The sequence below is a fragment of the Notechis scutatus genome, chromosome 3 (assembly GCF_049901735.1).
Source record: "Notechis scutatus isolate UNSWTSFEM ecotype Mainland chromosome 3, rNotScu1.2, whole genome shotgun sequence".
Taxonomy (NCBI): domain Eukaryota; kingdom Metazoa; phylum Chordata; class Lepidosauria; order Squamata; family Elapidae; genus Notechis; species Notechis scutatus.
In genome coordinates, this window is record NC_142011.1 from 59,777,041 (window position 1) to 59,796,875 (window position 19,835).

Below are 19,835 nucleotides of genomic sequence, written 5' to 3' on the forward strand. Positions count from 1 at the left end.
TAACACACCCACACCTGACCCACCACAAGACTCACTGATGACTCACAACTGACTCATCACAAGATCCTTACTTGACACCCCACTTCTGAAGCCCTTATAAACAGAAGAACACTGATACCCCCCTAAACTCTGCTGTTACCTAGCCTGGTAATGAAATGTTTGGAAACCAACCCACAAGACTGGAGAACAAACCTTCACCCTCATTCTTCTTCCTTCCTGCTGAAGATTACCACTAGCTTCATGATGCTTCAGAGGATCACCTACCTTGCTGTTACACCATGGCTTGTTAAAGGGGACATATAGGCTACTGAGAGAAAGTGTGAAGAAAAGATGTTAACTGTCTATGGAGATTCCCAGTCAGCCAGGTCATAGATGTCTCTAAGGTGCGGGTTTTTTCCTTGAGAAAAAAGAAAAAGTTCACTGCATTTTTTTTATTTGAAAAAGGTTATAATGCTATACTAGGAAGTGCTGATTTCCCACCCCGCTCTTTAGAGGAAAATATATGATTTCTAAATTTAAATTTTGTTTTATTGCTTTTTAATTAGTAATAAAGAGCAAAACACAAAAATAATAGAGATAGAAACATACATTGTCAAAAAGAAAAAGTACATAAAAGGTGCTATAGCAATAAAAGTGAAAAATTCAACCAAAAACAAGAAACACAATATGTCATAATAAATCGTTGAAATTTTACATTTATTTATTTAACACAAATATTATTCAAAGCATTTATATTTCTGATACATTTATGGTCCTAATGCATTATGAGTTTTCATATTTCATTATACTTGTCCATAAAAAAGTCTATATCTACAGTATATGCGGCCCACTCATAAGTGGCAAGCGTAATCAGATCTTCAATCCATTGAACGAAAGGACCACAAATTTAGTTTTCCAATACTACGATATATGTGATTTTAAATATTTTAATTATTATATCATTATTATTTTCCTAAATTAAAATATGGGAATAGAAAATGTTTCAGGAAAATAAGGATATAACTCTTTTCAGATTGTTAATAACAAACAGAAGCAGGGATAATGATTCCAGGTTGGATGTGTTAGGAAAAAAGATTAAAAATCTATTCATTCTATAGTAGAGGTTCCTAACTTTTGCTCTTGGTTCTACTGATAATTTTTAGTTAGGTTGCTAATATACTGTGGCCAAGTTAATCAAATTTCATAAAAAAATATTTTCTTGCAAATTTCCAGGCAACTTCATGGCAGTCTCATGGGTTTAATACTTTTGTCTAAAATGTTTTATTTTTATTTAATTTAACAGTCTTTGAGGTTGTCATAAATACTTTGATTCTTATCAGCCTTGACATGCCAAACTTCAACTTTTAAAATTTGAATGGAATGACTAGGTTTCCTTTTCCTTTTAATTATATTTTTAAAATGACATGCATTGAGGGCCAGATCCAACAGTCCAAGTAATGCAATTCCTATCTGATTCCGAACTGGAGAATCTTTTTATTTATTTTTAAAATATTGTGAATTAAATCACTCTTCAAAACAATAAAATGTCATCTAGGTGTTTCTAACCTTCAAGGTGAAAAAAAAGAAGAAAGCAATTCAATCATTCTTCCAATGTTGATCTTGTCTCGATAAACAACAAAGAAACATATTTTCCTCATATTTTTTTTTATTATCTGAAGGTAACAGGCATTTTACATAAAGTAAGACGGACACAAGTTGGTTACATGGCGTCATGCTGCAGCCTGCTTCAAAAGAATACAATTGTATTTATTTTAAACTATCAGAGAATAAATAAATATTATACATATTTGCATTGCCAGGTAGTTCCTACAACACAAAACTGTTACATTATAGCTTAAATTTTACAGAAAATTATATCAGTTTTTTTCATCCTTTAAATGTTTAGGTCTTTATCTAGATATGGCCCACATGCATGATTTTGATTAGTAGTTCAATGGTCAAGTTGGTAAGTAGAGGTAACCCTCAAGTGACAACCATTCATTGAGTAATCATTTGAAGTAACAATGACAGTGAAAAAAGTGACATGACTATTTTTCACACTTATGACTTTTGCAACATCCCCATGGTCACGTGATCAGGATTCAGATGCTTAGCAAATGATTCATATTTATGATGGTTGAAGTCACGATCACCTTTTGCGACCTTCTTGACAAGCAAAATCAACGGGGAAGCCAGATTCACTTAACAAATGTGTTGCTAACTTAACTGCAGTGATCTATTTAACAACAGAGGCAAGAAAGGTTGTACAATGGGGCAGCACTTCCTTAACAACCGTCTCACTTAGCAACAGAAAATTGAGGCTCAGTTGTGGTTGTAAGTTGAGGACTATCTATTGAGGCAATGTAAATCACCTTTTTACAAATAGCTCCTCAACATCGAAATTGATGTATTCTACGTTTTTAAAGCCACGGAGGATTTTTAAGCATTAAAAGTAACAGATCAGTTTATGAAAGATTTATTCTCAAATGTGACTTCTCCTGAGAGAATTTCCTAGCTCCATTGATGTAGAGTCTGATACCAAGCCTTCAAACTTGTTCTCTCCTTTCTCTCCACTAAATAAATAAATAAAATAGTAACCAACCAATGCATTTTCTGTGCATTTGAATTGCTTTAGAAAAGCACAAGTTTTTCCAGAGTAATTGGATGGGCATAATAAACATACCACATTCTTTTTTTTTCCTCGGCTTTAAGTTGTTTTATATATAACCTTTTTGTAAAATCAATATGGAATTTGATGAAATTTGTACTTTATTCAGTGAATACAAACTCCAGAGGCCGTTCCCACTTACCACCAGAGCAGGATATTTATTTAGTTCTGTACCTTATATATAACTGTACAAAGTAGCTTCAGCAAGTTTTAACAGATCTTTGACTTTTGGGAGATAGACCTGATTGACCCCAGGATTTTTCAAACTCTGTTTTGTAAAACCTTAAGGTTCCACAAGAATTTGATGAGATTACACAAGAAACTAAATTTAAAAAAAAAAACAGGGGGAAAAATCACTTGAACACAGAAAGTCTTCTATCACTAAAGTTTTACTTCCTGATCAGGAGTTCTAGGTATGCAAATACTGTATTTCTTTCAGCTAACAGATTACAGACTCTGAAAAAGTTTGATAACCCCCAGTTTACAACTTTTAATCAGAAAGGATCGTAGTCTCTTTTATCAATGGAGAATATATTTGAAAGACAACATCTTCAGTCATTTTAATCCACTGTTAATCTATATCTGGGCTTAATATATGAGGGGATAGGAATTCTGTAGCCCTCCAGTTGCTACTGAGCTATTATCTCTGTCAGCTACAGAATACTGGGAGTTATAAGGCAGGGGTCTCAACATCTGGTCCATCCACCAACACCAGTCCACGGCATGCCAGCAACTGGGCCCTGCTAACAAGCGAAGCCCCATCTGTGGGATGTAGGCAGCACACAAAACCACGCCCTCTCTGGTCCATGGAAAAACCTTTCTCCACAGAACTGGTCCCTGGTGCCTAGAAGGTTAGGGGGGCTGCTGTCCCACAATGGCTTGTTCCCACAATGGAACAGAAAACATTTTGAGGCTGGAACTGGGTAACGTCAGCCTTTACTCACCTCCATCTTTGGAAAAGGGGCTTTTCCTGCTATGTTTGGAAAGTAGCCTTTTCCTATTATGTCATCCAAGTTCTTTTGTCTGTTTCAACTGGAAGGTTTTTTCTTCCTTGTAGACTAACCCCGGCAATTCATTTGCTACTTTGCAAAGGAAAAAAATGCCTCCAAATTGAAACAATACTTGCCCTGATCAAAGACATCACTTCTAGCAGTGCCAGTCAGATTGCATGGTGGTTAAAAGCTTGGCTTGATAAAGAAGAGGTTGCTGGTTCCAAATCCATTAGAAATGTGTGTGGTTTTAATTACCAATTTCTTTCTTTTAGATAACTACAATGGTTCTTTTTTATTCTCTCTCTCATTTATCTCCAGGGATTGAAAAAGAATAATGAAACAGTGAAACTCTGCGCTATTATTTTTAAAGCCCTAAGCTAGCAAGGAAACAGAATAATGACAAAAACATTTTGCTGGATTATGAAACAGCAACCTTTTGAAACACCAGTATTTTTTTTAAAAAAGGTAAAAAAAATTATCATAGTGTAAAACAGTTGACAAGCAAGGAATTTTATTTTGAAAGCTGGGTGTTGAATCTAGTTATATGTGCATTTTGGTTATTTACATAAATATATAAATTTATAAATAACTTTATAAATTTATATATGTAATATTTAAATGTATATATAACCAAAATGCACTTATATATGCATTTTATATATGTATATATAAATTTATATATGTATTTATATGTGTTTTCTTAAGTTTTTTCGGGTATTTGTATGTATGGTATTCAGCTTTGTTCAGGTATTTTCCCACGTCATTATAGTTGTGCTTTTAAAGTTGTAGCAACGTTTCGGCAAAATCTCATCTGCCATCATCAGGCTTCTGCTACAACTTTAAAAGCACAACTATAATGACGTGGGAAAATACCCGAACAAAGCTGAATACCATACATTTATATTTGTGTGTGTATACATATACAAAAATGTATGTATTTGTATGTATCAATGTACAATGTACGATGTACAGGCATGTACATTTCATGTACAGACATGAAAACGCACAGAAAGATGGAGTGATTGCCAATTGCTTTTCTTCAATGAAATGGTAAGAGTGCACCACAACATGGAAATGTCCAATTTAAGGTCACAGTAGCCTGCAGTCTAATCTTCCTTGAAAACAATGACCAAATTGTCTCAATCCAGATGTGTTTCGCCTAGGCTGATTTAGACAGGAACAAAGGACAGGAGCAGCTTAAATGGTAAGTGCAGATATGTTCAAAGCTTAACAATATCTGGAACACTCCCCATAGCCTCGTTGTGACAATGTTCAGGAGGTGTCAAATAAAAAGTTCACTGAATTGCTTCAAACTGCAAAAGGGAGTTCACGAGGTGCCTGCACATAAAAACTAATATTTCAGGGCTATAGCTTAGTTTTGTTCCCAGCTTCTGGCTTTCAGCCTTTTAGATGTTTGTGTATGTGATATTGAAGATCAGAGAGAGAATTTTGTAATTAATGGAAAGCTTCATTTACCTCTGCCCAGGCTAATGATATCTTCACAGAGTGGAAGCCATTGGTTATGTAAGAGAATGAATAGCTTGGTTTGAATGCAGATGATGAGATTCTTACTTTTGTCACACACACACACACACACACACACTTTTTTTCTGGGGCTCCACCTGTCTTTTGCATTCAGCCATTGGAAGGTAAATTAGAATACAATATGGTCCCCTATAATGGAAATGAATAATCTGCTGAAGCACCTGAAAAGGACACACTACAATTTAAGAACTTTTTTTCCTTCCCTATTAGTATGAACTTGGTTGTATTTTAACACAATTTGTTTTCAAAACCTGGTTAGACTTCAGATATATAAATGTATCTAAGAAATGTATCTAGAGTTCTAAGGGATTAAATTTGGATCAAATATTCAAAGTACTGCCCAGTTCAGTTTCAAGATGGAGCTTCGAAACTGTGTACGAGGCTGCTCTGAAAAAATTAAGAATATAATTTCAGATTCAAAATCTGTGATTCTATTCATGTATGCTTTACTTATGTTTAAAAGAGACAACATATTATTTTATTAACCAGATTGTAACATAAGCAGTTGGTCATATATATACAATCTATTTTTGGGAAGACTAATTTACGATTCATTAATTTTTCTTTTTATTATTTATTTTTCTCCATCAAAATCAAATTTTTACTGTAATGAATCTGAGAAATACTAAAGTAATTTTGAGAGTAACATGTTATGTGTTAACTGAATGTTTTTATTCAATGAAAGCTTTCAGAGCAACAAAAATTTTGCTCAGTTTAATTACAAAGCCCTTGACATAAGAGGGTAATTAAATACTTCAGTAATTACAAGATGTACAAACATTGTGTATGTCTGTATGCATTATGTTCCTGAATGAAAAATGTTTTTTTTCTGCAGAATGCATGATCTTAAATTTGGAAGATACATAACTAGTATCCAAAAAAAATATGACAATAATGAAAGTTTTGCACTCAATAATAGAGGTATGCTTGCAATTTCCAAAATCAAACCTGGACTGAGCAAGTCTCAATTTTACCCGAATAACCTTTGCAACCCTTAAGGGAAAAAAATAATAGGAAAGAGTTTCATTTATAGAAAATAAAAGTTCTAAAGTAAGTTTGCTAATTTCTTAAATTCCTACAGACTTTAGGCAATAATATTTTAAAATGATAATCTTTCGTTATAAGATTTCTCTTCTATTTAGCCATTGGGATTACAAACCAATCTGGAAAAAAATTCTGCAATATATTTTTTCCATGTATTTGTACTACTGTCTTTTAACAGGAAATTAATTTGTATGAAAGATTAATTTCATTGTAGCATCTTTCTTATACATTTTTAATATTACCTTGATTTTCCCCGTTTCTTAAGCTCTCAGTGTCCTATGTTCACTTTTGTACTACTTAATCTCTGCCTTCCTCAACCTGGTTGCATTCCAGGAATATTGAGCAACAGTAACTTTTATAATTCATAGGCATCAAGACTTGAACTGAAATCCAACCAATCTGGAGAGAACTACATTGTAGGCATTTAAGAAATATTATTTTAAGCAGAATGAAACCATGACCTTGCTTGTAAATATCAGGTAGATATTTTAAAACATAAAAGTGAATGTTAACCATTGTCTTCTAAATTAAAAGCAACAGAGTTATTGTCTTGAAAAAAAATCACTTTTGTTGACCCAATCTAAATAAATTCATTGTTTGGATTTAAATTACCGCCAAATCATTTAGAGGGGGGGGGGGGAAACACCGCTCGGGGGGTACATTTTGGTTTGTTGTTTTTTTTACGGCCCCTCAAGCCATTGGTACAGAGTTAAGGTGGTGATTGGAGGATTTGATTTGACTTGTAATACATTACCCAGGTGTGTGTAAATTTTAAAGTAGCGCCCCCCGCCCCAAAGTACTCGGTATGAATAGAGCATCATATAGTACAATGTCTAGATAAAAAGCATTTTTAATAAGTTTTAACATTTTCTTAAGAGCATTTCTGATGTTGATGTACCACTCCATAATTGGAGGCAAAGCACTATGATATTGCAGGCAATCTCCTTGGGTATGAGGGTACATATGGAATAACATAGTATGAATTAGAGCACAGATGTAAGGACTAGCTCTACCATCAGATGGTATAATAAAATGTCAGCAGATAGTTGGTTATGGAATGTATTATTACTATTATTACAGGGAGGATGGAAGGGGCCTTTGGGATTTCCTGTCTCCGATACCAAGCAAATTTATTAGACACAATACAGGGCACTTTGCCTGGGTGGCAGGAGAAAGGTGCCATGCACTGTCCAGTGGAAGGGTGCCAACATCTCTTGCATGCAAGTAATACAGAAAAGACCTGGCAGATAAAGCACACCATTGCATAACTGTGTTTCAGTTTCAAAGTTGCACAAACATACAAATAGAAAACGATGTATCTTAGCAGAAGAGAGAAATAGTCTTTGGAATTTGTACAGAAAATTAGCAGGGCTTTCAGCCATTTTGTCTGAGGAAGTGCTTCAAAGAAAAATTTGAACCTGTCCGACTGGAAGTGCTTAACCAGGACTCAATTCTTAATTATATCCTGGTGTTCGTAACAGGCAGAGAAAAGTGGCACTGGAGTTTCAGAACTATTTTTGTTCGACTGCATTAGGAATACTGACTGTGTAAAACCAGCTGATAAAGAATTTTCTTGTTTTCCTCTGTCTTTTGTTGTAATGACACTATTGATTCCATCTACTGAATAAGTATAAAAGGCAAAAGAAAATGGAAGGAGGGGTGTTCCACAATTCTGCATAAGGCAACACTGATATTAACACACAAGTGAAAGAACATGTAAACTATATACAGCTTGAAGTGGGACTTCCTCTTCCCAGTTCTCCTCCCGCCCCAAATAAAAGCGAAGCTCTCAACACATAGAATAATAACAATGTTCCCAAATAGTTCATATTTGACTCACAGTTCTGAAGACAATTTCACATTTTAAAACACCTTTCTGTAGGCTATTTTTTTTTATTGGCCAGTGCAAAGAGGCAGAGGTAATGCCAGATGTGGTCTCCACACAACTTCTGTCAACCCTTCCCCGGCAAACGGGAGCACCTTAACGGGGACAAAATTGAAAGTCGTAGGCTCTACATCAGAAATCCTTCTCTCCCGTGGCAGAGACTTGGGCATTTTCTTGAAGCCATCTGTTTATCGGGCTTTTGCTGGAGTTTGGCTAGGCCCTCAGTTTGGTAAAGTATCCAATCCCAGAGAGGCAGCATGTTGCTTTGCTCGCAGCCGGAGATTCTCAATACTGGTTGTTTTACTGTTCAGGCTGGGAAGAGAGGAAGATGCCTGGAGAATTGGAGAGGACCACACTTGCTGGGCATGAGAGAGGGACTGGTAGTAAGACTGGCAATGCAGTGAGCTTAGGGGTGCCATGTTGACATTCATGCCCAAATACGGCATGGCAGAAGGGTTTCCCATTTCAAAGGACGAATAATGGACCAAGTTATTGGTAGCTGCCATGTGTTGGCGGAACTGCTCTTGAAGGCGGAAGAGGCTGAGAGGAGAAGACGAATAGGAATGCGCCTGAGACATGCCGCTGCTGGAGGATGCAGTGGCAGCAGTGCTGACAGGGGATTCTGTATTGTTAAATACAACAAAATCAAGTCAATGAAGACCTAAGTTCCGACCTAGAATGAATAAATTGCACTGGGATTTTAAAAAGATATTTCAAGCTCTGTGCAGTGGGGTAAGGGGGAAAGAATGATGGCTGTAACGCCATGCTTGAAAACATGATTTGTATAAACCGGGGGAAGAGAACCCACGGCCTTTCCGTTGCTTTTCCATAACTGCCAGCAACCCCCGACAGAACTCACAATGCCAAGAGATATAGCAGGATGTACTTAGCAACCTCTGAAAATCTACAGCTCCCTCTTTCATGTAAAAAAACTTGAATCCTAGAATTTCAGATGCCACTGGACACATTTTTGTCTAAAACCCTGCCAATCATTCTTAGTAATTCTGATCCAGATATAATATGATATCCTAAGGCACAGTTTTGCTCTTCCTTTCATACAAATGCAAAAACACCTTAAAATTGTTTGCTTTATATATTACAAATTTCATTCAGAGGTAGGGATTTACAACAAAAATTAAAACATGCACACATTTCTAAGAATAGATATTCATGCAGTAACAAGCTTAGAGACCTGGGTTAGAAGATATTAGAAGATTCCTTTAGCAATCGTAAAGAGGATGTTCAAAAGAGGAGAAAATAATGTTGTTTGATCTAAGTCTAAGGCCAAAATTTACATAGCAGCAATTTATAACACTTCTGTTTCCTTTATTGCTGTCAAGCTCAGTACATCACTCCTTTGCCCAATTGTTATGTGACAATAAAGTGATGGTAACACCAACTTTTCATAAAGGCAATCTCATTATTTGGCACCAAGCATTTAGTCTTTAAACATTTGCCACGTAGCTTCCAATAAACCTGGATTGAACTCATCCAAGAATGAATCACTTGTGTGAAATGCCACCCTTGCGTTCATTAAAGCAAAAGCATTGTAATCTGGAAAAAACACATCACACTAACATGGATACAGGGCTTCTGCTTGTAGGAAATAGCTGAGAATGCTGTACACATCCCATCAGCCTGTCATATTTGGAAAAATTGCTCTAAAGCTGCACCAAGATGTATGAAGGTCTCCCCTGATTTTTTTACAATACAAAGTTGTAACTTTGTGATTCCTAGACCTGGGTTAATGTTAGTCTTCTTTGGCAATACCGTTACACGTAACAGTTTGTTACCTGGTGCTTGCTCAGTTTGGTGCTTGCTCAGTTTGATGCTTAGGTAAAAAGAAACAACTTCAGGACCATTGACAATGCTTTGAGAATATTGGGGATTTGTGAAACAACCTCCTAGCTAGCCCAGATTCCAGAAAAATGAAGCAGCCACATTGCTTCCTTCGCATTGTTCTGCCCGACTCAGTGAATGAAATAATGAATGTGACGTAACTGAATAACTCAAGAGAAAAAGAAGCAAACTCTGAGAAATGTTTAGGTCACTTTTCTTCAGAGACAAAAATTCTCTTTTGAAATAATCCATCTGCAAGTGACTGAAATGGTTGGTGGGATTATTTTAAAGGGTTTTTAATGTTCTCAGTATTTTCTGACCTTGTCTTTGTTGTGTGTTTCCTTTCTCTACCTTCAACACCTTTTTAAAAAAAATTGAACCTTTTACATTGTTAAGAGATTTGGAAACCAGAGTTTGCATGCTTTAATCTAACATGGGATTTTGAGATAAAAATTCTTAGCAAAGGGAATTGGTTTTCTTCTCACCTGCTTTTGGACTTGCCCTCTTACTATTCAGCACCTTGTTTTCCCCTTCAGGGCTTTTCTCTTCCTTGTTCTCCTCCAGGGAGATCTTGAATTCTTCCTCTTTATCAGTCTGGTCTTCGGCTGCTGACTCGCTGGCTGAATGCTCCGAGAGAGTCAGGCTGAGCTCTGCATTTACCTCCCTTGGCAAGCTCAGAGACCTGTCTGGATCGGGAGTTGGAGTTGGTGTTTCTAACACGGGAGTGTCTGCTTTGCCTTCACTGTGATTGGCTTCAGAGTCCTTCTGCTTCTGTAGCTGTTCTTTCTGCAGGCTGCGCTGCTTCTTTCGAAATTTAGCTCTTCTGTTTTTAAACCAAACCTTTGTTTCCCATCAGGGAAAAAAAAAGGAGAGAAAGAAAAGAGGAAAAGGTAAAATTTGGGATTGAATATTGAATCTTCTTTATCATGCACGCTCCAGAAACATTAGCAAACTACACGTACAAATTCAAACAAATTCAATGTTTAATCAGCATATTCTCCTGTTTATAAATGGATAGCTGCAAACTCCTAATTGTTTTGTTTGAAAATATGACCTACAATAAATCTGGGTCTGATAAAGGTTCAAAATTAAAGCAGATAGAAGATGTTGATGTAGTATATAAATTTAAATCCTATGCACACTTAAACCACATCAGTGTATTTGAATTTATTGTTGGGACAATATGCATAAAATTAGCTCTGAGCTTCTGTTGAAGATCATGAGGAAAAGGCAAGGATGGCAATATTGATCAGCAGCCAGATCAGCAGATATCAGCAGGCACAAATCTTTCTGGATAAATGAGAGATGCGATCACCCATTTTGTACTTTGGACCAGTGGTCACCAACCAGTAGGCCAGAGACCACTGGTAGTCCGTGAGAAAATTTTGGTGGTCCGCAGAGAAATGTCACACCCAAAGCACCCCACAAAGCAGTTAATCCAGGCTGCGCAGGAACACAAGGCTGCGCCGCCCACATGCATTGCGAACAACATGAGGTAGGGGAAGGCAGAACTTGCCCCATGCGTCCCACGCGCCTGACCTGGCCAGGCCACTGGGCTGCTTCTTTCTGCTTCTTTCTTCTTCTGCTTTTGGTTGCACGCAAGGAAAGCAGCAAAACTCTTTCTCTCCCCTAAACTCTGCCAGAAATCAGTCTTTGGGACCCTGTGAGGCATCCTGCTCCAAGAGGCTGGTGGAGTTTGGGGGAGAGAAAAAAAGACTTCTGCTGCTTCTGCTGCTTTCCTTGCATGCAGCCAAAAGTCTCTCTCTCCCCTCCCCACCCCAAGAATGGAGCTGGAGATGGTATCCTGCGATCCCAAATAAAGAATGATTGATCGGTAGGAAAACGGGTTGGGGAATTTTCCTGCAGACTTTTTGGGGGGATTTTCCAGGGTCTCTGGTCCGAAGGATTTAAAATGATGAGTTTGGTGGTTCCTGAGGTCCAAAAGGTCAGCAACCCCTGCTCTGGACCACTCTTCTCATGACTGCAGGGGCTGAAGACTCCCAATCAGCATGTGATTAATTTATAACTAAAGAGATATTTTCTAAGTGATGAGGTAAGATTCCATTTGGTGAGTTATAATTTTTTTTGGGGGGGGGATTACAAAGGAAGGAAGGAAGAACTTTAATGGCTTAAATTATTTTTTTTTTGCAAAAAGCTTGGCTGATATAAGAAAGTTTAAAATGGTTGAAGGGGATAGTTATTTTGAAAGATTATTTTTTTGTGAAAATGTTTTAAATAAATTGAAAAGTGAAGTTAAAAAGGTGGAAAGCTTGTGAAACAAGTGTCCATGTAGTAAAACAGGTCAATGACTAAATTGAAAAATTTAGATCATAAAACAGAAAAAAAGAAAGAGAACTATATAATCTATCTCTATTGGAATTGAGAGAGAAGGAATTTTGTTTGAGACTTAGAGTAATCCAGGAAGAATAAAGATATTAGAGAAAAGTTGATTAAAGCCCTGGCAAACTTTCTGAATTAGGAAGAAGAGGACACCGAAATAGAAGTTGCTGAAGTATGTAGAATAAATCCGAGGTGTGCACAAATAAGAAATGTTCTAAGACAGGGGTGTCGAACTAGATTTCTTCAAGTGCTGGATCAGCATTGTAGTTCTCCTCTGCAGGCTGGCTGGGAGGGGGGGAGACGGGACGGATGCCTCCTGCAGCATGCTACCAGCCAAAATGGGGCACAGGGGCCCCCTGCACAGTAGGCTGGTCCTTTGCTATTCCCAGCCCAGCCCCGTGGGCCAGATTTAAGCACTCTGTGGGCTTGATCCGGCGCACGACCCTTGAGTTTGACACCCCTGTTCTAAGGGATGTTTTGGTAAAATTTGTCAGGAAGAAGGCAAGAAATTAGGTTTTGCAGCAGCATTTTAATACAGGATTGAAGATTGATAGATCAGATATAATTGTTTTTACAGAAATTCCTATTAAAATTTTGCATAAGAGTTTTTTTTTAACTGCAGAAAAAAAAATCCCATTCTGATAGGACAAATTACAAGGTTTGATTTTTATTTTTTAAAAAGCAGAGGTTTTGACTGAATTATGTCAAGAAAATGAGGAAATTTTTAGAAAAATCCAAGAGATTGACATGGAGGTATCAGAAAAGACTACACAAAAGTTCCAATAATGCAAGAGAAATTGAAAGATGATACTGAAGTAAGTGCTACAAGCATAGATTTTTCTAAACTTTTGGCTTCATGATGAAGTAAAATGCTTAATGTGGAATATAAATGGAGTAAATGCTACTTAAGAGAGGGGAAACAAATGATTATTTTAAAAAATTAAAACAAGATATAATTCAAAGACTTAGCTCCATGCAAATTAACTTCTATCCCAATTAATCTACAATGCAGATCTGTCAATACAAGATCTTCCTTTAGTTGGAGACTAATGTATAAAACAACTGCATCTCATTTTTTTTTCTCTTTTTCTCTTTTTTGTTGCTGCAGAAGTAAGATCCACATTTTTATTATTTTATGATAAAGGGGGCTAAAAGTTTTGGCTGTGATATACAGATGGAACAATGGGAAAATATGTGGCTGAAAGGATTGAAATATTAAGGAAACCTTTATAAGATGATGGATCATTGGTATTCGCCACCTGAGCAATTGTATAAAGACATTTCAAATTTATGATGGAAATGCGAATGACAAGAAGGGACATTGTATCATCTTTGTATCATGTGTGAAAAAGCTAAAAAATTCTGGATCCAAATACATACACTGCTTTGGAGGATTTTAAGATTAATATACAGTAGAAACCAGAGGGGTTCTTTTTTGGAAGGGATAAACTGGACAAACAGTTGGGAAAAAGTTGTGCTTTTGTACATGATAATGACAGAAGATTATTGTACGCATAAGTACATCGACTTTTTTATAAAAGGAAAGACAATATCTACATTTATAACTGACTGAGAACATCTTATAATTTTTGTGCATGGAACAGAAAAAATGAAATTATGATTCATGTTTTTGATTATTAAACAGAATAAATTTTAAAAAGAAGGGAAATAAGTTGTAACCATAGTGTAAGAGGTAAACATATAAGTGTACTTATAATTGTTGTAAAGAAAATTGAGAGCTACTTCTTTGTATCTTTTTTCTTCTTTTTCTATTTTTTCTTTTCTTTTCTTACACCTCTCTCTTTTTTCTTTTTTACTTTATATTACGTTGCATTAATTGCTATAATTTAATTTTTTAAATAAAATTATATAAGATATGTGCATAGGATAGTGCTGTGAGTTTGAGAGCAACTCTTGGGTTGCCATCATCAAAACAATTAATTTGGATCCCGTGTCATTGGCAGCTATTAGAAGTGTGTGTATAAAGTACAAGCAGGAATGATATCTAAACACTCATAATGAGGAACAGCTGCAAATTAACATGCCTTAGCTTTACTGCATCTGCAGGATTAATTTTACATGTTAAATATATAACATCAAGTAAGCCTCATTTTTGTTTATACTAGTATATGCATCCTAATGGAAACCACTACGATAGAAGCGGGGATAGTTTATGAAATCTACCATCTCACATGAAACAGAGGAGGGAGAAGCGTAAGAAGCTTCATTGGCATTATTGGGGTTTTTTTCCTTTCTTAATTCTCCCATGGTATTTCGATTTTCTGAAACAACTTTAAGCCTGCTCCTCTGCCCAGGCATTGATCTCAATCAGAATATGAGCTCCACGCTTTTACTGTACCATGAACAACTTTTAGGTAGTTGGCATGTATAAAATACATCAAATGTATAGCATAGAAGCAGAAATAAGTGCATGTTAATCACCAAGGGAATGTCATACTTGAAGGAACAAAAAAAAAGAAATATGGCCAGGAAGCTTGATCTATTTGTCTGGGTGTTTTATAATCATATTATGCTCTGAAGCAGCATGTCATGGCCCCGTCGGAGCCCAGGTTCAAGGAAGAGGAGGAAATGGAGATGGAGTCGATGGAGGGAGTGGGTGCAATCCCTATGGCCCCTGAGGAATGACCTGGGGATGAGGACAAGGCAGTCCTGGGCCCATCGGGCCTTGGAAGAGTAGGCAGAGAGGGTGCAGGCTGACCAAGGAAGGGGGGAGGAGATGGAAAGAGCAGGCAGCGGAGCCGAGGAGCAGCGGAGCTCCGGAGATGAGCAAATGCTCCCCCGCACCTGTTCCCTGAGTGCAGAGAATGGAGAGGAGGTAGACTCAGCAAAGGACGACCCATCTACTCAGGAGGAGGCACCCTGCCCCTCCTCATGAGGATCAGCTGGATAGTAGTATTTAAGGAGACGCTGTGGGGAGGGGCTTTTGTTGGGAACAAGTGTTGCATTTCACAGCAACACTTTTCACAGCTCCTAGAAGAACTTTTCTCCAGAATCCTTGCTTTTGTTGACTAAAGTTTGATCCTTTGCCTTGAGATTGGTGGACTTCCACTGCTGAGAAGTTGCACAAAGCGTGTGCAGGCTTGTGAGTTCAAGTCTTGCTCATGGACTGTAGGTGTACCTTGTGGGCAGAGACTTTGGGAAACAGACCAGGAATTGGGATCATGGTTGAATAAAAGCTGACCAGCTTTCGCCTACAGTAGCAAGTTTTGCTTGAGTGCCACCCTGGGTCCTAACACAGCAGTTATGCACAATTAGGAGAAGTATATTTATGAACTATATGATCTGTTGTCAGAGTTCAAAGATCTAACAGTTGGACTAAGACTACAGAAATGACAGCACACACACCTACAGTCATCAACTAAAGGAAACCAACCCTCTTCCATCTTACTGTAGCTAATAGGCATTTTTGCTGCTAAAGAACTAGTTGATTCTTTAGATACACTTAGTTGTGCCTGAGACACTGTTATCATGACAAAACATGTATCCATGGATCATTTAGCATTTAGCCCAATTGCATTCCCATGAGGAATACTAATTGATGGGTACCTGTACTCTAGCCTCTGGTAGATTAGTGCACATTGCCAATCTCTCCCGCATCACCACGTCTGGATAGTGAGTCTTCTGGAACGTTTTCTCCAAGGCTTCCAGTTGTTGGGCTGTGAAAGCTGTGCGGCTTCTCCTCTGTTTGCGGTGCTGGGAGCCATAACGGGCCTCCAAGATGATGTCTTGAAACGTACAGCCGTTGGAAGGTAAGAAATAGGGCCAATTTAATTAGTGTAATTTGTGTGTTAAAAATAATAATCATAATACGGCAGCCAACAAAAATTAAATTAAATAATTGGAAAAACCTCTGCTTCAAAGCCACCATCACCTCTAGGTAGACATCACTTGTCTGATTTGACCAAAGAAAGGAACACTGCAAGATCCAAAGGTACAAGGCTAAACTAGTGAGCATTATTATATTATTTGAAGTACGAGTATATTTGCTCTTGTATATAAGCCAATCAATCCTAATCAGGTCCCAGCGGAAGTGATAGATTTTAGCTTTCATAATCCCAGCTAGCAAAGTCAACCATCTGGTCAGCACAGGTTTTGGATAAACATTAGGGTGAAAAGAAGGAATAGCAATTACAGTATGAAGCTCTGCCTCTTTGCTGTTCTATTAACCATTACGGTATACGTAGATTATTGTCTGCAGAGCTCAGTTTTTCTGTATCCATGGAAGTATTCCCCAGAGTCCAGACCCTCGTAAAATCTGGTAAAAAGAAAGATCTTTGGGAAGATTCGTTTTCTAAAATCTGGGAGGGAGGGGGAACAGCTTTCACTACAGAAGGGACAAGGATGTCTCAAGAGGAATCTAAAGAAGTTCTCCAGAGATTTCCAAATGAGAGAAAATAAACCCATTCGGTGGCAACAGTGAATGAGGCCTTCTCTCGCTTTCTCTTAGAAATTTGTACAAAGTAGTACGGGAAAGATGCTTGATAAAACAGTACACATTTGGGAAAGTGACATACACAAATACATTGAAGAAGTGTTCTCAGAAAAGTTGTATTCAATAACGTGTGCCTTAGAGTGGGTTGTTTCGATATTTTATTGTTCTTATTCTTTTTTATTCCAAAATGCTTTAAGGATGGTTGTAACTTGCTTTTCTAATGAGAAGTGGTTTAGAAATACTTTTAACAACTTATAAACTGAATGTTAGCTGAAATTGACTGCTACCAAATATGGATGTTTCAAGCTTGCATTTCTCCTATAAGTATGGGCAGTCCTTGACTTACAACAGTTCATGACCGACAACAACAGTGAAAAAAGTGACACATGACCGTTTTTCACAGTTATGACCTTTGTAGCATCCCCATAAAACATGCGATCAAAATTCAGATGCTTGGCAACTGGATTGTATTTATGACCGTTGCAGTGTCCTGGGGTCATGTGATCACCTTCTGTAACCTTCTCACAAGCAAAGTCAATGGGGAAGCCAGATTCGCTTAACAACTGGGTTACCAGCTTATCAACTGCAGTGATTCGCCTAATAACTGAGGTAAAGAAAATTCTTAAAATGGGGCAAAACTCACTGAACTAATGTCCCACTTAACAGCAGAAATCTTGGGCTCAATTGTGGTCATGAGTTGAGGACTATCTCTACCGCCAAATAAATGAACAGAAGGGAAAGGCGTGCTAAAAACTAACAAAATCACCACTGTGACAAGTGCTGAGAATTGCAAGGAAGTGAAATGAGTAAGGGCAACACACTTCCTTCCTCTTCTTTTTGAACCCGTACACAACTGGGCGGATTGGATATTTCTAGTCATTTCAGCCCTGGGTTTTTTTAGAGTGCCGGTTCCCTGAGTAACTTATGAGAGGGCGGCTGTTCCAGAGGTGGTATTCAGCAGGTTCTGACCGGTAGCGGAAATTTTGAGTAGTTCGGAGAACCGGCAAATACCACCTCTGACTGGAGATTTTACAGTATCCTTCCACCTGCCACGCCCACCAAGCCACGCCCACAGAACCGGTAGTAAAAAAAATGTGAATCCCACCACTGGGCCGTTCCCATACTCCCTTCCCGCCTGGCACACCACCCCATCCTTGTTCTTACCAGCCAGTCTTTCTGCCAGCGTGAGGGCATGCACTGAGGGTCTGTAATCGGGTGTGTGCTGGGCTTGTTGGGCTGCTTGTTGGTGCAGGTTATACATCGCGCTCAAAGAATTCATGGCATGGAGAGAATAGCCATTCACTCCATAGTGCTGCATGGTGACATAGGACCTAAAGCAAACAGAGAAATGACACTGGTTGAGGCAAAGTATGGAGGCAAAAGCAAAACAAGAATGCTGAACGAAAGAGAGTTGAATCTCATATTGGATTCAGGGTCCCTTTTTCTGCTTGCGGTTCAAAGGATACGTGTTTCATCTTTAATGAAACTGTCCAACTATGCATCAGACAACCATAAGAACAACATCTTACTTCCAAAGTAACTGAGCAAGATGGGGTAAATGTAATATAGAGAAACACAATTATCCCTTGAGCTGAAGTGCTGAGAACTGCTTAGAATGATAGATTGGGAATGGGGAGATCATTTCTAATCCATATTCTGTTGCGGGAGGATACGGGTTCTGTTTCAGATTAACCTACCTTGTGAGGTTATTTTAAAGTTTAAATAGATAACTCAAAATCCCTGTAAAAATTTCCTGAGTTCTACAGAGAAAGGAGGAGACACGTAAGAAGCCGAAGAAGGTGACCAACACCACCGTGTTAGCATCAGGAATATTTGTCTTCAGGGTTTCTCACCCTCCTATGCCTTTCCATGGAATGGCCAATTCTGTTACCTCCCTCCAGATCATTGATTTTAGAACTTGGTATCTTTAAGAGGTGGACTTCAACTCCCAGAATTTCCTAGCCACCCTTCTGGGAGTTGAAGTTCATGCATATTAAAGTTGCCAACTTTGAAAGGCACAACTCCAGAGACCCTCAGAATTCTGAGTTACCAGGAGTCCCTTGTAGATTCCCCCCCTCCACCTTTCCTTTTGGCTGTTTTTGCAAAACTAGGTACAAACTTTTATATTTGATACAGAAAGTACCATTTTGCTTGTTCAAAGAAAATATAGGTGACAGACTGAACTTCAAAAAAACAATTTATGATCACTTTCAAAATAGAAACATCTATTTTTCTGCAAACAATAATATTAGTTTTCATGTACAGTATAACATTGGTTCATCAGTATGCTTTTATAAACTAGAATTTAGGGTCTACTTGTCCAATCTTCTGCATTTCATAAATGAAATCTATTTCATTTGAAATGTTAATTTTATCTAGTTGTAAGAAATAAAAGAAATACATCAGAGTTTTATAATACATGCTTGAGAAACATTCTCTACAAAAGTACTATTCAAAACAGGTGTCATACATTCTAACCAAGGTGTAGTTTAAAATCTTAAACATTTTCTTCCCAATCCTATGGGGACTTAATGAACTTGATTCTGTGATGAAGTTTTCATGTAGCTAATATAATTTGACTTTTACTATGGGAGAGAAAGCTGTAACTGATATAGTTATCATCTTTCCAGTAAGATATCTGGGGTGTACAAATTGTCTTATTTGTCAATTGATGATCTTCAGAATTGCTACTTTTAAAATGCGATTTTTATGTTTGTGTGATTTTCTCAACTTCCAAAACATTGACTGAGAGCAAGACTGAAGCTTTGGGTATTTGTCTGCTGTCGGCTACTGAATATTATTTGTGTACTGCTGAGAGAGAAAGTATCACTAGATAGAGATTTCAACTCTAACCAGTCATCTTGTATTTTCCAACACTGGAAAAGAGGTAGCCTCTAGCTGTAGCATTTTATTTTTGAAATCCAGCCTCTCATAATCTTTCCTTGGCATTTTGGGTCTTTCCATATTAGGGAGATAGAAAGTAGCTTTCTGTCATTCACCTGAAACCACTGCTCAGCTATTCTGGATGATGGTCCTTTTCAATAATTATGGCATAAAGTTCCATCTGCACATAATAAAAGACTTATGAAA

The 19,835-nt window shown here is 37.6% G+C and overlaps 1 protein-coding gene and 1 long non-coding RNA gene across 2 annotated transcripts in view; both read right to left on the bottom strand.

Annotated features, from left to right (window-relative positions):
- Nucleotides 1–677: 677 nt before the first annotated feature.
- LOC148131207 (uncharacterized) lies at nucleotides 678–6,851 on the bottom strand. The gene is made up of 2 exons (XR_015748575.1): nucleotides 5,212–6,851; nucleotides 678–3,581 (listed from the first exon to the last, which is right to left on the bottom strand). It is a non-coding gene; the product is annotated as an uncharacterized LOC148131207 (long non-coding RNA).
- Nucleotides 6,852–7,092: 241 nt separating this feature from the next.
- DMBX1 (diencephalon/mesencephalon homeobox 1) overlaps nucleotides 7,093–19,835 on the bottom strand; it is a 36,184-nt gene continuing 23,441 nt past the window's right edge. The window contains exons 2-5 of the mRNA XM_026665663.2: nucleotides 17,910–18,076; nucleotides 15,860–16,038; nucleotides 10,438–10,792; nucleotides 7,093–8,735 (exon numbers count right to left, since the gene is read on the bottom strand). Of these exons, the coding sequence (XP_026521448.1) occupies nucleotides 8,335–8,735; nucleotides 10,438–10,792; nucleotides 15,860–16,038; nucleotides 17,910–18,063 (1,089 nt within the window). The 5' untranslated portion in view covers nucleotides 18,064–18,076 and the 3' untranslated portion in view covers nucleotides 7,093–8,334. The remainder of the gene's footprint in view (nucleotides 8,736–10,437; nucleotides 10,793–15,859; nucleotides 16,039–17,909; nucleotides 18,077–19,835) is intronic.